We start from the raw sequence: 21,360 nt of genomic DNA, 5'->3' as shown, positions 1-21,360 counted from the left end.
CGTTCCGCTTGCCGGTTTTAGGTGATAACGTAATCTCTTTAAACGTAGCAATCCTAACATCCAAACTCTAAAGCCTTATAACTTTAACCAAAGCATTTTTTAAGGGTTTCTTTGTGTAATAAGTTATTCACTTTCTTAATGTCATTTTACAAGTTGTTGAAGGTTGTCAATTAAAGTATGTACTTTTTCCACCTTTTATTTATTGGCTAATTTGAGGTCTATGAAAATCAGGATGTCAGTGATTCAAGAATAGCTTGGATACGAGGTTCTATTACTACTAAAGAGGAAACTAACATAGCTCAGGTTTTTGATTATTTATCATCCAATTTATAAGGGAGTAGGGTGAAATAATCATTCGACTGATGAATCAATCAAACTAGATACATTTGAGTTACATAATCAATGTTTTCGGATTTTTACTAGTATAGGAAAATTTTCATAGTTTAAATCACAAACTAGCTTCGAGATAGAACTTCTAGAGTTCTGATAAGGTCGTAACCAGCGCAGTTCAACTTTGACATGTAAGAAACAATTAATTGTCCATTGAAGGCAATGAATGAGGGTTGCACAATATCGTGAACTGATCGAATTTGGACATTCACATTTTGGGATGGCGTTTCAGTGGTCTAGAGGTGAAGCATTCATGGGTGAGACCGAATGACTTAGGTTCGATTCCTTGTGGTTGGGATTGTGGATGAGCACTGTTAAAGAGCTTTATATTAGGAATCAAACAGTTGTTCAGTGATTCCAAGTTTCCAATGGTTGCTTACCAAGAAGATTACTTTATAATTTAAACTATGAAAATTTTGGATTTTTTAAAATTTAATCATTACGAACTTACCTGTAAAAAGACCATTTCAATACTAGTTGATGTGCAGCTCTTGTATAAGCTAAACTATTACCTTCAAGTGGTTGTAAGATACTAGTTACTACTGTATCTAACCATTGAGCCCATTCTTCCAATGATGCATGCTTTTGTAAAATACGTTTAAAATCATGCTCTAGTTGACTAACAGTAGAATCACTGCATTGACAAACCCATGAAGCTTGTTCCTGTAAATCGAGAGAGAGAGAGAGGAAGAAAGAGAAGTAAACAACACTTGATGGAAGAGATGTTATGAAAAAAGTGAATATAACATTAGGTGGAGAAAAAGAAAACATAAGGTATAAGGAGATTTCTGGACTCAGGTTCTAGAAGACAAGGAGTGAATCCATCTACGCTATTGTGAACAATTTCAAGCTACGTCACACAAAACATTGGTTACGATAATCATACTCACCTCGACTTGGTGGTCTGGACCTACTTACATGACTCAGTTCAACAATTAGTGTTTTCATGGACTGATGCTTTAGCCTGGTTTGAATATCTCCAACTTCTTCCAGCCTACTCTTGAATCAGCCATTATCAGGTATTCAAGTAGTCGGTTGGTGTCCAAACGTAATACATGTCCCAAATATCTCAGTCGATAATGAACAACTATCTTATCCATCGATTTGCTAATCCTACTTAGTACTATCTAAAACGAGAGTTGTTCAATCAATGTTTCGAAAATGTACGAGCAATACTTCGAAGTCATCTATGATCGAATACGAGAAATTTACGAATATCCTCTATTCTTAATGGCCAGATTTCACACATATAAAGTAGAACGAAGCAAATTGTTGCATAGAACCCTAACACGAATTTGAAAAGCCCGGTTGGTTTTTTCCAAATTACGTTACTTGTGATGTAGGCAAACAAAGAACAGTCTAAACTGCACATAAATATTAGGTTTTAGAGTTATCTTATACCTTTTATTCCACGAATTCATACAGTTTTCTATGCTCATTGTTTCCTATAACTACTGATTCTGTTAACCCATAATAAAGCCAACAGAAAGAATTGATTTAACGCTTGTGAAATAACTAGGAAACTGATAATGTTGTCATCAAGGACAGAAACGAGAACTCCGTATATCAATCATTTAGCCTCAAAGAACTTAATAACACCGAAAGCAACCACTATAACTATAAATTATCATCATTCCAATCATGCTGCATAACTGAAGACTATCGACAGAAACTTATGTACGATGTAATTGTCGAAGATGAATACTAAATCACATATAATATTGAAAAGTATGGAATATTGGATGTTTTGTGCCATAGCTTGAGAATCCTTAGCAGTGCATCGAAACCATACTCAAAGTATTGAGTTGGAAGATGTTAGCGGGACATAGATTGGATTAAAGCATGTTTCATGCATGATGGTGTTGCTGCGCGCTGATTGGCTAAGTCTAAACCGATCAGCCTGGACATATTATTGGAGAAAAATCTAGAAGCTTCTTTTGTATATACTATAAATATATGAACGTTATTAAAACCAGTAATTGCTGCTCACCTACCATTGTTATTTTTGAATACAATTTCATTCCTGTTCAACGTGTTCTGATTTTGGGGTCTTGTTGAGTGTCATCGTATAAGAATACTAAGCAATAGGAATAGCTGGGTCGTTTATATAACTAAATACAATTATAACAGTGGCGACGGGGAAAAAGGAAAATTCATTCAAAATGCCTATATCAGATGACCAGCTCAGCCGAATACTACAACAACAGCAAGCACAACTTGATGCACAAATGCGGTTGTTGGAGGCTCTGATGCAACAGTTTAGCATCCAAAACTCGAGTTCACATGCTGTTTCAAGTACTTCTTGTGATGCAGTTGCCAGCAGCATTCCAGAACTCTATTATGACCCCGAATGTGGAAATACATTTCTCACGTGGTTCAAGCGTTGGGAAGATACATTTAGAATAGAATTCTGTCAACAAGATGACGCATGGAAGACTCGGTTGTTGATGAGTAAGTTGGGAAGCAATGAGCATGCACGTTATGCTGATCATATATTGCCAAAGTTACCTCGAGAGCTCAGTTTCGAGGAGACAGTAACGCAGTTGTCAGAGATATTCGGCGAATTTTCCTCATTGTTCAGTATTCGATATCAGTGTCTGAATTTGGTGAAACGAGAAGCCGACGAATATGGTGCTCTAGCAGACGTCGTCAACAGAGAGTGTGAACAGTTCAAGTTACTCTCGTTGACAGAAGATCAATTTAAATGTCTTGTATTCATCAAAGCTCTGCAGTCACCACAAGATGCTGAAATTAGAACCAGACTTCTAACTCGTTGGGATCAAGACCCAAACGTCACACTCAAGACATTGACAGATGAGTGTAAACGACTACAAAACATCAGACACGACAATCAGTTAATTGAACAGGTAAATTCTAATTTAACCTGCAGTAGTGTAAATGCTATGACTAGGTTAAAAAGTCAGAAGCCGAATAAAACTCATAACAAACCAACGGATGCCTGTTGGTTATGCGGCGATTGGCATTATGTACGGTTCTGTCCATTTAAGAAGCATAAATGTCAGGTGTGCAACAGGCGTGGACATAAAGAAGGCCATTGTCCGCCGAATCGTACGTCCCAGCTCAAAAAGAAGTATAAACGTCCTCCATGTGTGGTGAAAGCAGCTGAGTCTAAATCTCTCTCTGGTAGCAGCTTTTCAAACAGACTATGACATTCGGAGAAAGTATGTTACGATCCAGATTAATGGTATGGCGGCTCGTCTTCAAATTGACACAGCATCCGATATTATTCTAGTGTCTAGAGAGACGTATAACTTACTGGGAAAGCCGCCAATGAAGCCATCGAAGAAAACGGCTAAAAATGCATCTGGAGGCGTACTAAAACTAGTTGGCGAATTACAATGTGAATTTTCCTTCAATGGAAATAACTGTAAAGGGGTATATTATCTAACAGAACGACCAAACCTTGATCTTCTTGGTCTAGATATGTTAGAAAAACTTGGAATAATGGAGGTACCCTTCAACAGCGTTTGTAACGCGTCGTGTCCATCATCAGACACCACTTCACATGCAAAAAAGACAGGTGAAAATGTTCCAGAAATACGGAGTGTAGTAGCAGCGGCAATTCGAAACACTCCAGTGTCATCAGATGAAGTCAGAAAAGAGACTCTCCGAGACCCTGTTCTACAAGAAGTTAGAAAGTTCCATTTAGAAGGGTGGCCCTCGAAGATCAGTTCAACAGAGCTGCAGCAGTTTTATCAACGCAGACTATCGCTCTCAATCATCGACGATTGTCTCATGTTTGCTGAATGTGTCATAATCCCAAAGAAGTTGCAACCAGCAGTCCTCGAACAGCTGCATGCAGGACATCCCGGAATAAACCGCATGGAAGCTCTAGCACGAAGTTATGTATACTGGCCACAATTAGATACCTAACTCGAGCAGCTATCCCGTTCGTGTACAGAATGTGCATTGGCAGCAAAAGCACCACGAAAAGCAGAGTTGCAATCATGGCCGATACCACAGTCACCGTGGCAGCGTATACATGTAGACTTCGCTGGTCCATTCCATGGACAAACTTACCTTCTGGTAGTGGACGAATACAGCAAGTGGCCGGAAATTTTCACCATGGAACATCCAACAGCAAGCTGTACAGTTAGAAAACTGCGGCAATTATTCAGTCGTTTCGGGGTTCCAGAACAAGTAGTCAGTGACAACGGCACACAATTTACATCATCTATCTTATCAGAATTTTGTCAGCAGAACGGAATCAGGCACATCCGAACACCTCCATTCCATCCGCAATCGAATGGCCAGGTAGAACGTTTTGTTGGTACGTTCAAAAATGCTCTAAAAAAATCAATAGGGGAGGGTACCACCGACGAGATCTTAGAGAGGTTCCTGTTTATCTACCGTTCTACACCGAACCCTCAGACAACAAATGAAGTCTCCCCAGCGGAAGCGTTACTTGGCAGGAAAATACGTACACATTTTGACAGCATTCGTTCGACTCCAACTCTTAAGCCGCAACGAAACGTGATGATGGAGAAACAGTACAATAGTTATCATGGGGCACAAAAACGATTGTTCAGTGTGGGTCAAAAGGTACTTGCTATGGACTATCGAGGAAAACATCCTACATGGATAGCTGGTCGGATCGTGCAAAAGAAAGGAAATGTGGTTTACGAGGTGTCCGTTGGTTCAGAAATCTGGGTGCGTCATGCTAACCAACTGAAATCAACCTCGATCTCCAACAACGAAACGCAGCATGGATTACCTCTTGATGTTCTGCTAGACACCTTTGAGATCAAAACACCTGAAACAGACAGGACAGTCAAGGTGCAAACGAAGGATGATACAACGTCCTTATTACCTAGAAGGTGGAATAACCGGAAGCACAAACCAGTAAAGCGGTTGCAGTTGGACCCTAGCACCAGATCCTACGAATCTGCTCAAGGGGGAGGTGTTAGCGGGACATAGATTGGATTAAAGCATGTTTCATGCATGATGGTGTTGCTGCGCGCTGATTGGCATTTGCCGACTTTATCCTCCCCCACGAAACAATGTCGGATCCTCATATCTCCAAATTACAATTAATATGACGACTTCTCTAGAACAGGCGCTGATAATACTAGAGCACCGGCAACAGCAGATGCTAGCCTTCCAGCAGCAACTATTTGATATAATTTTGAACAAGCTTTTCACTAAACAAAATATTTCAGGAAATAAAGGATTTATTTGTAATGCAGATAATGGTGCTAAAATGGCCGTCTCAGAAGAACGCCCAGTTGAGGGTTCAATTCCCTTCATATCTGATGGAAAAGGCAAAATGGTATCAGATGACAAAGAAGAAGAAGGTTCCGTAGACAAAGCCCCGAGCCCAGAGTCAAATGAAGCACCACTGAATCCGCTGATCTCTGAAGACAAACTTCAGTCAGAACTAAACTACGGATTACATGATATCGGTCAAGAAAACTGGAATGACGCACATCCAGAAAAAGACTGGGACAGTACAGAGATAAAAGCTTATAATGAATCAGCTTCATATCCGATTTCTTATGTCAGTTTACCAGATATGGGTTCGCGTAATGATGCACATAATTTTGATGAAAATTCTTATGAAGATGAGAAAAATAAGTCGGTCGAATCAAATGGTGATCAAAAACCTAATGCAATTTTATTAGATGATGATTCCCCTAGTTATCTAATATCCTCTAGTGAAAATCTTAATGAATTTGGTGGAAATGTTTCAGAAGACCCAAGTTCTGATGGCCTAAAGTCAAGTGTCGTTCATTATCATTTAGTCATCCCCAGTAGATTTTCTATTCAATGCAAGAAATATGTTCTAAATAAAGTCATATTAATTGTAATTTGGAGATATGAGGATCCGACATTCTTTCGTGGGGGAGGATAAAGTCGGCAAATGAAGTCTGGATACCTACCCCGAATCTTCAAAAAAGGGGAGGTGTTGGGATGACCCTGCAATTTTCTCGCAAGCGACATGACAAGCTCATGGGTCATCAAGGAGCATTTCAACCAATCAGCGACTAATTAGAAGTTATGTGAAGTTATGTTACTAAAATAACGAGAATGAAAAAGTCATATGTGGAGATCCTGATTGGCTGATTAATGCACTGCTACTATGTTTAGCAGTATTCTAGAATTTTCGGTAAAACTCAAGGACTCTTAAATTACTATAAAATCCCTATATTTTCTGTACATAAATGAACCCTGTAGTAAAGTGCTTCCCACACACTTTGTGCCTTTTCTCTGGTCTTCAAGTCGGTGTATAGTTCTAGCTCGGGGGTACGGAACTAGCTTAGGGAAGCGAATATAGCGTTCAAAATCGGCCAGTTATAACAGGAGAACACAATAATTTCATATTTTCAACTGTGATCAATTTGTTTACTTCTGACGAATCTCATAAACTGGAATGACAAAAAAACACTGTCCTCTAGTCTCTCTTTTTTTCAATAGTATTCTAAGAGATAATTCGAAGTGACATTAACAGTGTTAAATGCCAGCTCAGTGATCTAGAGGTTAAGCGTTCGCGCGCGAGACAGAAGATCCTGGGCTGAATTCCCGCGTGCATGATCGTGCATGCGCAATGCTGAGTTCCATACTAGGATGAAACAGACATCCGATGCTTCCAGGATTTAAATGGTAGCCTAGCTTAGAAACGACTAGTGGATTCAACGGCTGATGAATGGAACATATTTTTCACCATGTGACACCACATGATACAGAAACAGAAAATGAAATACTCACTTGTACATTATTGAAATCGACACGATTTAAATCAGCCAACATTTGATTAATTTGATTAGCATTTTTTAGTACAGCACGTGCAGCTTGAGCTAAATGATTTAAACTAGTATAACGTCGAAGAGTTTGTGCTAATGCGCATACAGCGGATATTTTTAAATTAATAAGATCTGTATCTAAACCTTGTATAGCTTGACGCATCCAACCCTAGTGAAAAAAAGAATATAGGAAACAATTGTATTAATGTATAAAGTTTGTGAAGATTAATGAATCGTATGGTTTATATCATAGATTCAATTTAGTCAAACAAATACTAAAAACCAAAAAGCATTGGGTAGCTGTCTCGTCATAGCACAGGAATCGAACCCGGAATCTTCAATTCTTACAGTTAGTGTTTAACTTTTAGATCATTGAGTCAGGATTCAAATGATTTGTGGTCTATCCTACTTATGTCTTTCAATATAAGTAGTATGTAACACCAGTTCGAAGTGGAAAATCTGGTAACACAAGGCTAAGAAAATCGAGTTGAAGGGAAAATAGAAAGGGATTGTGGACTGGAAGAATCATACAGAATGTGAAGGATAAATGATGGAAATTCGTAAATGAAGTATTCAGTATATGGTTCATATATTTTACCAAGATACTCTGTAATTTTATATTAAAATACAATTGGTCGTCCCTACCTGAGTCTCGTTCATCACAGTTTATATTCTTAACTTTAGTCTATTCGTGATATAGCTCAATTATTCTCTAAAACAAAACATTAATAGATAACTGTCTCACACTGTCTCCACTGGTCGCGTCGATTCACATTACAAAATTTGGGGATTATCTCTTGAAATTAACCCCCATCGAGTAGGTGATTATTATCAGTGTGATAGCGTTTGTAATAAGTATTGTATCTCAACATGAAATTTCAGTTTCGAATAATTTGTAAAAGTGGATAAAGAGAATTTTTGGACAAAATTGAACATATCAACAACCAATAAAAAGTCCATAACTTAGTAACATATAAATTAAAGTATCTGAATGTACCAGATAACTTAGTTAATCGAAAACAATGTAGAAAAAGGTACATATGGACCCCCAAAATGCCCCGGTACGGCCGAGAGTGGGGAGAGTCCGCTCTCCCTCTTCAAATGCTCTCACATGGCCAGCGAATATATAGCCTCTGCCAGGGAAGTCCTACTCACTGCCTTCTCGTGGCGGGGGTGTTGTTCACAAAAGTGAGAGGACGAAAAGCGAATGTCCGGCGCTTTAACCGGGTTGGTGGACACGGAAAGTCCACCTAGAGGAGTTGGAAAACCCTGATTCCAAACCAATGGTGCACATCGGCTGGCTCCAGTATCCTGAGGGAACAAATGACGTATAAATCAATCGTTGGTCACTGGCTAACATGGGACTACATCTCCTCACGATGCTCCACTGCCTTGTGGACTAGACCTTTAGGTCAAAGGCTCCGAGTGTGGCCCCCTAAGGAAACCACCTGCTTCAGTCTGGGCACCTGGGCAGTATCACAGCCCTCACACAAATCGAATGAGATTTGTGAGGCGCATATTTATCTGGTGCTTGCTTGTACCAATATTTATGTGTTTAAATAAATAAATATAATAATGTGAATGAATTGAACACATGTTGTTTGAGGTTCCCTATTGGTAAGAGATTTAAGTAAGTCCGTTAGAAAGTAGTAAATTAAACAACCATAAGGAATAATGATGTACCGTTGTTGACTATATTGAAGAGTCTAGCATCATTACCATTTTCAGCGATGGTGTCTTTCTACACAAGCAGAAGATAAAACATATTTGTCTTGAGAAAGATTTCTTAATACTTAACAGATTCCTAGTCTACATGACAAGGTTAGAAAGCTTTGGAGATAATACAAAAAAAATCGGGTGCCTAGCCTCAAACAGTTGTTTTTTTCCAGAGATACCTGGTGGGGTTATTCGAATAATAAGATAAAAAGTGTCTTTCTACATCGACTTAAAGAAAGGAAGCAGCTTCAGGATGTAAGTTATCAAGAGAAATAAGTTGCTCTGGTAACACTCGCCAACGTAGACAATCTTTTCCTTTGAAAAGGAGCTTTTATTGGACTACTGTTTCAATGCATTACAATTCGTGACCATTTACATTAAGTGTTCTTCCGTAGAACATATCCTAAATCAAATTGTACATTACATTACGAAATGACTTCAACTAACATTACTGAATCCTAATTCAATGAGTGGTCTAACATATACTCACCAAGAAGCCTGAAAGTGATTAGTTAGGATCTCTGGAAGGATTCCTAGTTTTCAATAGTTATCTAGACAGATTCTCATCACAAGCTTATGTCAACTTGTTAAGGAATATTAGACGCCAAGAGAGGAGAGAGGGAACAATGAACTGCCAACTTATCGTAATATAAAGTAATAATAATCTTCTAAAAAAATAATTGACTCACTTCAAGAGATTTTGCAAAATTACGAATTGCTTGTGTAAGAGTTGGCGGAATAGGTCGAAGTACATTTGGTATTAAAACTTCAGCTAATGATTGATAGAATGTATGATCATAAAGTCGAATGAATTGTAAAATGGCAGGATCGGACACGAGTGAATATAATCGTTCTTGTGATAAACTTTGTTTTAACCGAGAATCCTATAAATAACAAGAAATAAACACATTAAACTACTTTGAAATCATTTAAATAATAACTCATTGAATTAAATGAAAGAGTATTCCGAAGACTGTAAAGACTCAAATCCTTAAACGAAGAAACTGTCTTAATCAATCTTACCTTTAGAGGGGAATATGCGCCTAAAAGGAAGTCATACTCAAGGCGATGGTTGCAGGTAATCGACAGAAAACCCTGCACAACTTAGGTTTCTTGCTAGTTGGAAACGGCTAGAAAGGTGTATTTATAATCTTAAGGGAACTAATGCTTCCTGGAGGATTCGATCCCATGTCACTCAGCTTCAGTCAGAGACGTTACATATACATATACTTACAGCATCGAATAGCACGAAAACTAAGTTAAGTTTCCTGTCGTCTACCTCCAATCATAATCACCTTACATCTCATACATACATAACATAAGTAACTGCTCAATAATCAATCAATTGTAAGTGACGTCAGATCTTTGAATATACAATTATCAAGGATCTAACAGATAATGAATACGTAGTATCCCTAAGGTGTCCATAACAATTGATAAGCAATGCATCCAGTCCTTACTCTGCGTTTTAGAAGTCATCGCTATCACATGTACAGGAAAGCGAAGTGAAACCTTCTTGGTCCCAACCAAGGAGTCATGGCAGACTTGACATAATGCAATTCAGTCTGTCATCAATTGCTGATTACAGAAAATGCATAGGGTTCAACCACGAAGTTTATATTAGAAGTTGCTGACATGATATTACCTTTCTGGCTTTTTTTCAACTCATATTTTCATATCAGCAAGTATTGCTCATCGGAAAATTTGAAGGTTGAGTTAATTGTGATGCGTTCCTCAGTCGATGAAGGTTTATATACTTATAGACTTGACTTTAACGCATACTTTTTTTAGTGTAAGAGTTGCTTAGTCTAAAGCATGTGAGCTGGGGTTCGAACATAAGCTGCCAATAATTGAAATTCAAATGTACAAACAGTCTCTGAGATATTTGCTTCCCAACGATACTACCTTATTGATAATTGAGAATATTGTGAATAAGTCAGTCAGTCACAACGTAGAACTTCGTACGTACGTACATTAGTTCGAGTTGCCATACCACATTAGCACAGAGATGAAGTTGTCGATTCAAATCCCATAGTGGTAGAAGTTGTAAGAGTATAAGCATTAATGTGAAAGTTTAGGGTTTAAAGATGTTATTGAAGGAGTATAATCCAATGAAATAAATTTGAAAAGAGAAAACGGATAGAGACATGAAGAATTCAGAAGATTAGAATTTGGTAGAATACAAAGAGTGGATGCACCTTCACCATTGCAAACAATTTTGAGCCATATCATTCAAGGTCTCTAACCATCGATTGCTATCATCTCGCGAATCCCAACCAGGTAGTCTATACCTACCAGCATAGCTCATGTGAATAAATGAATATATATACATACAATAGAACAGCTGAAAAGAAAAAAAATCAAAAGTATTTTCTTTATACTTACTCGTACTTCTTCAGTACACCAAAATGCTTTCCATACTGTTTCAATTGATGTAAAATCTAAATTGACTACAGCATCAAGCATATAACCAGCGGATAAAGCATAAAGACGACAAAATGTAATTACATCTTCATTTATTGGTGAAATATTCGATGTTTCAATTGTTTTTAAACGATTTTTATTCAATGAATTCTCTGGCAAATCAACTAATAAATTTTTTTAAGAACAAAAACACAAAAAAATGGGAATCATTATTGGAGGAATCTTCATTCTATGTAGTAGTAGTGTGTTTGTTACTGGACACTTTTAACTAACAGTGATAAATCAAAGGATTATTATTATTTGTTATTTGAACACATAAATATTGGTAGAAGGAAGCACTAGATATATATGCGTCACTCATTTGATTTGTGTGAGGGCTGTGATACTACCCGGGTGCCCAAACCGAAGCAGGTGATTTTCTTAGTGGGCCACACCAACAGCCTTTGACCTAAAGATCTGATCTACAAGGCAGTAGAGCATCGTAAGGAGATGCATTCCGATGGTAGTCGGTGATTAACAATTCATTCATACGCCATTTGTTCTTTCAGGATACTGAAGCCAGCCGATGTGCACCATTGGTTTGGAATCAGGGTTTTCCAACTCCTCTAGGTGAACTTTTGTGTTCGCTAACCCCGTTAAAGCTTTTTGCTTTTCGTCCTCTCAATTTCGTAAACAACACCGCAGAGGGGAGAAGGTGGTGAGTAGGACTTCTCTATCAATGCCTATATACGCGTGGCCATGTGAGAGCATTTGGAGAGGGAGAGCGGACTCTTCCCACTCTCGGTCGTACCAGGTCATTCCTGAATTATGCCCTATCTATTATTTACTATCTCCCTTATTCACAGCCACATTTAGCTGAATCTTGTACACATGTTATTTTCTATTTTATGGTACAATGTGGTCAGTTTGATTGGTATATAAACTCAGTATGTTTAAAATACGATGATTCATACTGCAGAGGCTGTTCTGGACTTTACTGGCTGCGCTAAGGCAGAAGCAGGACTGATACGTACTCTAGACTGCTCGAACGATTTTCGTGTGTCACTGTTCCAATCGATAATTCGCTGCTTTCTGATTGGCGGTCTTATCACGTTCATACGTTTAACAAGGCATCCACTCAGCCACAAGTTATAACAAAAGGTGTTTAAATAAATATCATGTCTCAACTGGTCGAACGAACACTTTTTCCACAGGACTGCTGATCTTCATACTTTCATAAAACATTTTAGAAGATGGAAGCAATGATCAATTGACTGAATATATAATTACTAGAGCAATTTGTTGTTAACAGACAAAATATCCAAACATAGTTGGATTCATAAGAGATAAGGATCGCTTAATCATGAAAGAACTTTCATTTTGTCCCGATACGCACATAGATTGAGGAAAGTTTTTTTTACGGAGAGCTTCATATCTAATCAAAACACACGGTCTCACTCTACACACAAAATTTCTCAAAGCCAAATACTATGGTTGAATATCTGTTAACACATTTACATGTTCTTGGCATAAGCAGTAGCCTAAAAGGATCACAAAATTACACATATGTGTTGTAAGTCTTGATGACCTCACTTAGTCGCTTATCTCATCTATAGCACATTTATTGTAATAGTGCGTGTTTGTCACATTAAATAGCAATAATAAACATATAAAAAGTAATATCCTTAGTAGTAAGGGAAATGAACAAGTTAGTGGTTACTTGGACTCAGTAAGCTTAGTAGATAACACGAGGAGTTTTTGAGGTAAAAGGTACTCGGTTCGAGTCCCAATGTGAATAACAACACTGGGACACAGGAGTAAATCCCAGCTGAAGAGTCTAAAATGGGACGAAACATGTGCCCTGAACTCCACTACTAACTACCATTCATGGATTCTACTAAACATAAGTTAGTTCTTTTGATAAAATAAATCAACTATGAATTAATATATAAAATGATAAACAAAATTGTTTTTCTTACCTTCACTTGGTACAGGAAGACCAGATGATCGGCATATTTCATCTAGATTAGGTAATGCAGAACTAGCTTCACCAAGAAAATGTGCATGATGTTGACCATTACCAACACCACTAGAAGATAATAAAGGACTTGTTATTGAATTTGTAGTAACACTATCAATATTTTGACTAGTAGAATGTGATGAAACATTTCCACTACCAATATAATTATTATTATTTAACATAGATTTATCTGAAGAACGTAGTGTTGTCACTGTTGTACTAGTACCGTAATGAGATGATAACTGAGAATTACTACTACTACTACTATTGATATTACTACTAGCATTACTGGATGAGATATGTGATGTTGAATGAATATGAGATGTTAAATTATTTAATCCAACAGAAGTGTTCCCAACTCCGATACCTCCACTATTGACTCCATTCCCATTTGTATTTAAAGATTTTAATCGATTTAATGAAGAATTTGTAAAATTTTTCCATTCAGCTGCAGCTTCCATTGTTTGACGATGATAATTAGGATAATGTCGAAGTGAGAAACCAGCATCTTCAATAAAATGATTTAATGGTGAATTTGGTTTAATACGAATACCATAATAATGATATTTAGAATTTCCACGTGTACCTAATCGTCGTGTACGCAAGCCATAAAATACTGAACGTATTAATTTGCCAAATGATGCTGGATTCATTGGTTCTAATTTATGTTCATTACAATGTTGTAAATAATGAAAATATAATGTACTACGTGGAAGACTAACACCTTCAGCTGTTTCGTAATTATCAACAAGCCATTGAACCTATAAAAAAAACATAAGAAACAATTTACTTTATTAGAGAATAATGTTGAAAAGAAAAAACAAGTTTAATGTAGGTCAAGGAACAGATGCTTTAAAAATAGTATATCAGTCAGTCAGTCAGTCAGCTACAACGTAGGACCAGGCACATAGATGCATCGGTCCAAGTTGCTATGCCTCGTTAGCACAACAAGATCAACACCGGATTCATAGAAGTAGTTAATTTAATGGTAGTAGTATATAAAAGAAAGGTTGTATATAAGGATATAGTATAGGAAGGAAGAAAGTTATGAAGCAATTTTAATCTCAAGGTTTAAGGGAAGATAAAGAGTGTATAAACCTACGCCATTGTGATCGATTCTGAGCCATGTCACACAGAGTCTCCAACCATTGGTTACGATAGTCACGCGGACCCCGACCAGGTAGTCTGCATCTGCCCACATGGCTCAGACTAGAAGTTAGTGACTTCAAGCACTGATGCCACGTCTTGGTTTGGCCACCCCTAACTCTCTTCCAATCATCCTCAATACTAGTCAGCATTGCGCGTCGTGGTAATCGGTGTTCAGGCATACGTACCACGTGGCCTAACCATCTCAGTCGATGAAGATTCATGACCTCATCAACTGATTTACCATCATTTCCAAACACCTTGCGTCTAACCTCACTATTACTTACCCGGTTATCCCAGCAGATACGAGCAATATTTCTAGGACATCTGTGGTCAAACACTAGTAACTTGCGAGTATCTTCTACTCTTAATGACCATGTTTCACAGCCATAAAGTAGGATAGAGCGAACTGCTGCGCAGTATACTCGTCCCTTAATTGATAGACGGATATTTCGTCTTCGCCATAGGTGACGTAGTATATGACATGGATTTCAGTCGTCGGCTGTAATATATATTAATATACGAAGCTAATATATTAAGTACTAACTAAAAAGTTGTACGTAGCTAGGTTTCAGCAGCTGTTGTCGTCTGAGCTCTGTTATCACTCTCCCATATCAGTAGGACCATTACTACTAGTAACCTAGTCTCCTTTTCAGATCCCTTAAGAATAGTGTGTAGACAACTGGAAAATGATAATCGCCTACCAACATTTTCAACACCATTTAGGATCATCTTATTCATTGATTGACTAACTGAAGATTAAATAAAATGTCCTAGATCTAAGATTTATCGAGTAAGAGTTTACTTTTGTGTGTATAAAACAGACAAAAGACATTATGGTACAATAAAGTAATAACAATAAAAAGGTATCACACAGAATACTGTAAAGAAACAAGAGATAGAATTGATTGTATTATCAATATATAAACCAATGAACTAGATTGGTATTTAATAGATGCATTATACATAACCTGCTACCGCCTACCCTGATATTTGGTTTGGCAGAGTAGACGGTTAGATGTAAAGATAGCTAAGGGTGGTCGAAGTAGTACATGGGATTAGCCCATGAATTTATCGAGTGATACTCTGAGGCAGATGTGGTCGGGGTCCGGGTGGTAACTATGGTCAGAGGTTGGAAACCTTAGGGGAGATGATTCAAAGTCAATCGAAATGCCACAGATGCATTCATTCTTTGTTTACCCTTTAGATTTCGAGTTTCAAAATTACTTTATACCTCTTATTCTTTCTTCTCGAATTACATTGTCCCAATATTGGTAAAGAATACACAGTGTAGAAGCTGTTGAAACAAAATCCATAAAACATGTTCGAAACACCAAAGCTGTTGTTTTTAGATCATAAAACCAAGTGCATTATCATGATCGGATAGCGAGAATACTCATTGTCGGACCTCGACATTATTTCCACGGTCTTGTCATTGAATGTTTTGGGAATTGTCGAGTGCAGTAATGTCCAGGAATACTAAGCAATAGGAGATAATGACTAGTCGTAAGACTGAAAATGGATGGTGAAATTAAGTAAACTTGTCTGTTCAACTTCATTTCTCGACTGTAATGATGAGGAAAGGTATGTGTATGCCATAATTCTGCCTGAGTTGGTTTTTCTGCATAGACTTCAAAATGTTGGTAAAATTTTCAGGAGCGTACTATTCTTGAGTTACAGGTATATTGAACAAACATTTAACGATTAGACAATGGAATCAAATCAATTATTGATAGTGAACAGCTAGAAGCAATCGAAGAGTTTGTGTATTTGGGTAGCTGTGAAAGTGCTGGTGGTGGCGTAACTGATGAGATCAACTTATGTATAATGAAAGCCAGAGCGGTTTATGCCAATCTGAGCCATCTTTGGGGCTTTTATGATGGTAATCTGTCTGTAAAAGGTCAGGTTTACAACGCGTCGATGAGAGGTTCACTTTATGTTTGTGAAAACTCCGAGTTGAGGATGTTAGGCAATTCTTTGCATCTAACCATCGTTGTATCCGAACGACTACTAACACTCAATGGTGACACCATGTTAGTAATGCAGAGGTTCACCAACGTTTATTCGGGTACAGTGACGATTATCCAGTTATTGTTATCACTGGCTTGAGTGACTTGGATATATGCTACCAATGTCGTTCCAGCCAATTCCACATTGTGAATTATTTGCCGACGCTAGAACTAACTGCAAAAAGCGAAGGAGTGGCCAGTTTATGATATGGTGTCGTGGCATGAAGGAAGGCTGTACAGGACTGACATCTGTCAATCCTTCACGACTTCTTGGTCGGGGTCTTAGAGACAGTGCAACAGTGACTTAAGACATTGTCAGACATGGTTCAAGATAGAAGCCACTGGAGATCGTGTTGTAATTTCCCCTTACTTTCTTTATATGAGGGAGAGAAATTTCATCAACTGAGAGAAACATTTCTGGTTATATTTTTTTTCTCAAATGAACTGCTTCTTTTATTGATTTTTTCACCTACTCAATTATACTCACCTTTTCTCTACCTCTTAGAAAGCTCATTTTCTTGACGTTTAGCACTAGTACCAATATTTATGTGTTTAAATATAAACACATGAACAATGAAATCACAACCAACTACTCAATATCTACTTACAGTGACAGGACTAGCTTTCGCTGTATGGGATATGGAGGATCCATCATCATCTAATTGACTACTTTGTACTAAATATGTTGCACCTTGATGTGTAACTAATTGAGCATGACCAACACCAGATGTGGCAGTTAAATTTGCATGTGCCGCAGCAGCAGTATGTAAGGCACCAACATGACCTGTTGCACTATTCGCTGCACCAAAAGCAGTAGCTAAAACCTAAAAAATTCCAAAATACATTAGACAGATACGATATAAAAAGATAATGTAGAATGTCGCACAAAACTATGACGCAATAATTCATCATATTTTGGAACAGAAAGGAACAATGGATAAAACTGTACATTAACAAAAACTGCGTAGTGTCTTAAGATTGGGAGGAGGGAGGATAGTGAAAACTAGAATACATGGAAATATGATACAGAGTGCAATAAAGCCACTGTGACTGACTATTAGCCATGTAACTGCTCAAGGTCACCAATAATTAATGATGTACAAATGCCCCGATATCCCCAAGTACAGACAACGGTGGAGGGATTTAAAGCCTTCTTTCTCCTACTCACTGCCTTCTTACTATAGAGCTTTGCTTACGAAATCGGGCCCCTTTGTACCAACGTTCACGTGTTTACATAAATCGAAAATACAATCATCACGTGAACCCCAACCAGTTATTCCAAGCCTATTCACATGGACAAGCGGTCAATGGACTGAAATAATGTGTTTATATAACCACCTCTAAGTCACTTCCAACGTACTAATTCACTCCTATCCCTGACAGCACTGAGTGTTAAGGTAGATCGGCGGTGGTTGGGAATATATAACACATATCCCAGCCACTTTAGTCGAAAATAATTTAGAATCTCATCGACTGATTCAGCATTTTTTTAATGTAGCATTTAACTTCCACATATCAATGATAACTTCAGATAAGAATTGTACAACAGTATAAAAAACTAAAGTTGAACACATTAAAGTAATTTTAGCCACAAGATTTGAGAATGTCCCATAAAGGAAGTTCATCTCGTATCGAGTCATCAATGAATGTTCACTACTGACCGACCAAACAGTCGTAACAATGAAGAAAAATACTAACCTGTCCATTAGCTGTTTGATAATATGTTTGTCCGCCTGAAACAGGAGCATAAATAATCGGTGTATATTCTTGATATTGTCTAACGAAGAATATAAGTGGAGAAAAAACATCCAACAAATACGTTGTTAGTAATAATACAATTTAAAATATTATATTAGATATTTAATGAAAAAAAAAACCAACAAGGTAAACTCAAAGAAAATCATAGTACTGAGGCCACCAAAATAATTTATTGTGATTTCATTTATTTATTTAAACATATAAATATTGGTACAAGGTGGCACCAGATATATATGCGCCACACAAATCTCATTTGATTTGTGTGAGGGCTGTAATACTGCTCAGGTGCCCAGACTGAAGCAGGTGGTTTTCTTAGGGGGCCACAACCGGAGCCTTTGACCTAAAAGTCTAATCCACAAGGCAATGGAGCATAGTAAGGAGATGTAGTCCCATGGTAGCCAGTGACCAACGATTGATTTATACGTCATTTGTTCCCTCAGGATACTAGAGCCAGCCGATGTGCACCATTGGTTTGGAATCAGGGTTTTCCAACTCCTCTAGGTGGACTTTCCGTGTCCACCAACCCGGTTAAGGCGCCGGACATTTGCTTTTCGTCTTCTCAATTTCGTAAACAACACCGCTACAAGAAGGCAGTGAGTAGGACCACCAAATTTAAAGTCAATAATATTGTCTCTCTTGACATTTCCTCCATTCATGAAAATACAATAATTCGATTAGTTAAAGTATATTCCTGGATGTTTATGAAAGTCAAACTCTCCAGCTATTTTATAGTTTCATATTTTACAAAGTTGTATGCACCAACGATTTGTTCAAACTGATTTCATCAACAATCATTCGGATTGTGAATCAATCTTTGAAAAATACATGGGATTGAGAATGTTTGGTATTTTTATCCACATACAGGAAGCCGACTGTCACTTTTCTGGGCTTCACTTAAAACTGAAATGTTTATAGTCTTCGTTCAATGACTTGATCCGATCTTTGTAAACAATAAACGATCTACAATATTTGATAAATTTTCTGAGAGTACTTCTTATGTCTCACTACAGAATATTAGTAGCTCAGTTCCTGTAAATCTATATGTATATTGAACAGATTCATGCATAATTATAACTGAACAGCTTCAAAGCAAATTCACTAAATACAAATAAAGGCAATATAATGAAGACTTGACTGTACACAATCGGATCAGTAAAATTCATGCAAGTCAACATATACCATCGACCAACATGCCTATAAAACAATACAAGTTAATAACAATTCATTACCATTTTTTACCTCAAACAAAACTACTCTCATTATTTTTTTATTAAACCATTCCAATGAACAAACTAATGAACAGAAAACATGCACTTAAATGTCATTTCATAAAATTCACACATATAAAATGTATTGCACTTCAAAATGGGGGGGGCGGGTTAGGAGTACTAGAAAAAGCACACACACACACACACGGCGGGGGGGGGGGTTAGAAGGGTAAAATTAGATTAATTTAAGACGAGTAAATAATGATGATTTGGGGGGGGGGAAGAGAGGAGAGGTTAGCGATAGCAGTATAATTTCCTCATTCCATTGTTTAAATCAATCACTCAATTGTTTGATAACAACAAACGAAACTCTAGAGAGATGGATCAAGCATAAATTACCCAGACAAAGATTTCGTGACTGATGCAAATAGCTTTCTTAATGGCGTACCAGACTTAATTTCGAGAATCCCACTGAAAATCAAGAAATTTGATAAGAATCCAAAGAGAATGAAAGGAGAGCAGTAGAAGCATTGAAAACTGTGATGTAAATTAAAATATATACAACTGGAGAGGGTTTTTATTGTTGTGATCAGTGGAAAAATGAGGTATTTGGTATAGATAGACACATATATATATATACTCGTCTGCATAAAAGTTAATTCATATTCTGACATAAAACTTAGAAAATACTTTTGTAATCTACTAAACCAAATACAAATAGTGTGGTCGCTAATAACGAACTTTGAAACGGACTTCAGATGTAGTGGCAAGAAGTCACAACCGGTGCTCGTTCATATCAGAATTAAGACAATTTTCGTAAATGGTGTATTTTATTGTGAAACCATAAAAAGTCGGATATGTTGACAGCTGGACTCCGACTTAGTGGGTCTAAAGGTGATGGGACCACCACGAGACCTGGAGATCCTACGTTTGATTCTTCGTTTATAATACTTCATTAGCTGAAGTCAGTCGATAAAGTCAATTACAACAACAGATTGAACGATTTTCATAAACTAAGTTAATATTATTAATAGCTAAAATAATTCCTTATCATAGTGTATTTAATGAACAATACAAAATCTTCTGAGGAACGAAAATACAAAATGAAGATTGATAATCCATTTGCTGTTTTCGGGGTATTTTTCGTAACGAAATGAAGGCTTTTCACACCGTAACTGTAACTAATTACATAGCACAAAGTGCATTAACCGTTTAAGAAACATACAAATAAAATCAAAGAACATACGTACCCGCCTTCTCCATTTGCAGTATAAACAGTTTGTTCCGCAATAGCTTCAATATAATGTGCTGGATATATAGTTTGTGAGTTATTTGAATGTGCTGTTTGTAATAAACTAGTTTCTACCCCACTTGTTGGAGGACGACTACTAGTAGAGTCGGAAGCTATCATGAAATATTAATCCTCAGTATATTTCACCTTACCAATTTTACTAAGTAGGACATGTTGACCACCTTGTTGTAAAATTGTATGATTTTTTGGAGAAAGATGAACAATGGTGGTACCTGGACCAGATGCTGATTGCATGGTCTTGATCGTAAGGGAAAATGTGAAAATTTGTACACCTAAAACATGAGAATAAATTGAATCAAGTGATCTCCCTTAAGTAGATATACCGGTGAAAAGTATTTAGGAATTAGATAAAGTTATGTGAACAGAAGATGAATCTGGGCAATCCTATTACGCCAAAATAAAAGGATACTTAATAGTTACACTGAAGTAGGTTACGACGAAAATAAATTACAGAGTATCCAAGCTACTTTGTGAAAAGTATAATGAAAGCAAAGTTTTAAAGTCCCCATGCTTATTGTAGTTTACGTAAACTATTGAAGTGGAATGAAATTTAATTACAAATAAGTCAAGATCCGTGTGTTACTATTCATGCAACTACACTTATAGTCATTAATAACCAGTGTAGGACATGGTGGAG

The 21,360-nt window shown here is 37.2% G+C and overlaps 1 protein-coding gene across 1 annotated transcript in view; it reads right to left on the bottom strand.

Moving 5' to 3' along the window:
• Positions 1-20,822, bottom strand: part of Smp_170910 (putative rfx transcription factor) — a gene marked incomplete at its 5' end in the record, with an annotated part of 31,907 nt that extends 11,085 nt beyond the window's left edge. Inside the window, 10 exons of the mRNA XM_018797911.1 lie at positions 842-1,053; positions 7,117-7,320; positions 9,557-9,751; positions 11,253-11,455; positions 13,250-13,480; positions 13,760-14,051; positions 17,054-17,269; positions 18,144-18,222; positions 19,811-19,882; positions 20,662-20,822. Of these exons, the coding sequence (XP_018652906.1) occupies positions 842-1,053; positions 7,117-7,320; positions 9,557-9,751; positions 11,253-11,455; positions 13,250-13,480; positions 13,760-14,051; positions 17,054-17,269; positions 18,144-18,222; positions 19,811-19,882; positions 20,662-20,822 (1,865 nt within the window). The remainder of the gene's footprint in view (positions 1-841; positions 1,054-7,116; positions 7,321-9,556; positions 9,752-11,252; positions 11,456-13,249; positions 13,481-13,759; positions 14,052-17,053; positions 17,270-18,143; positions 18,223-19,810; positions 19,883-20,661) is intronic.
• Between the last annotated feature and the right edge of the window lie 538 nt (positions 20,823-21,360).

The sequence above is a fragment of the Schistosoma mansoni genome, chromosome 6 (assembly GCF_000237925.1).
Source record: "Schistosoma mansoni strain Puerto Rico chromosome 6, complete genome".
NCBI classification, from domain to species: domain Eukaryota; kingdom Metazoa; phylum Platyhelminthes; class Trematoda; order Strigeidida; family Schistosomatidae; genus Schistosoma; species Schistosoma mansoni.
The sequence above is the reverse complement of the archived record's forward strand: the minus strand, read 5'-3'. Positions and strand labels throughout refer to the sequence as shown.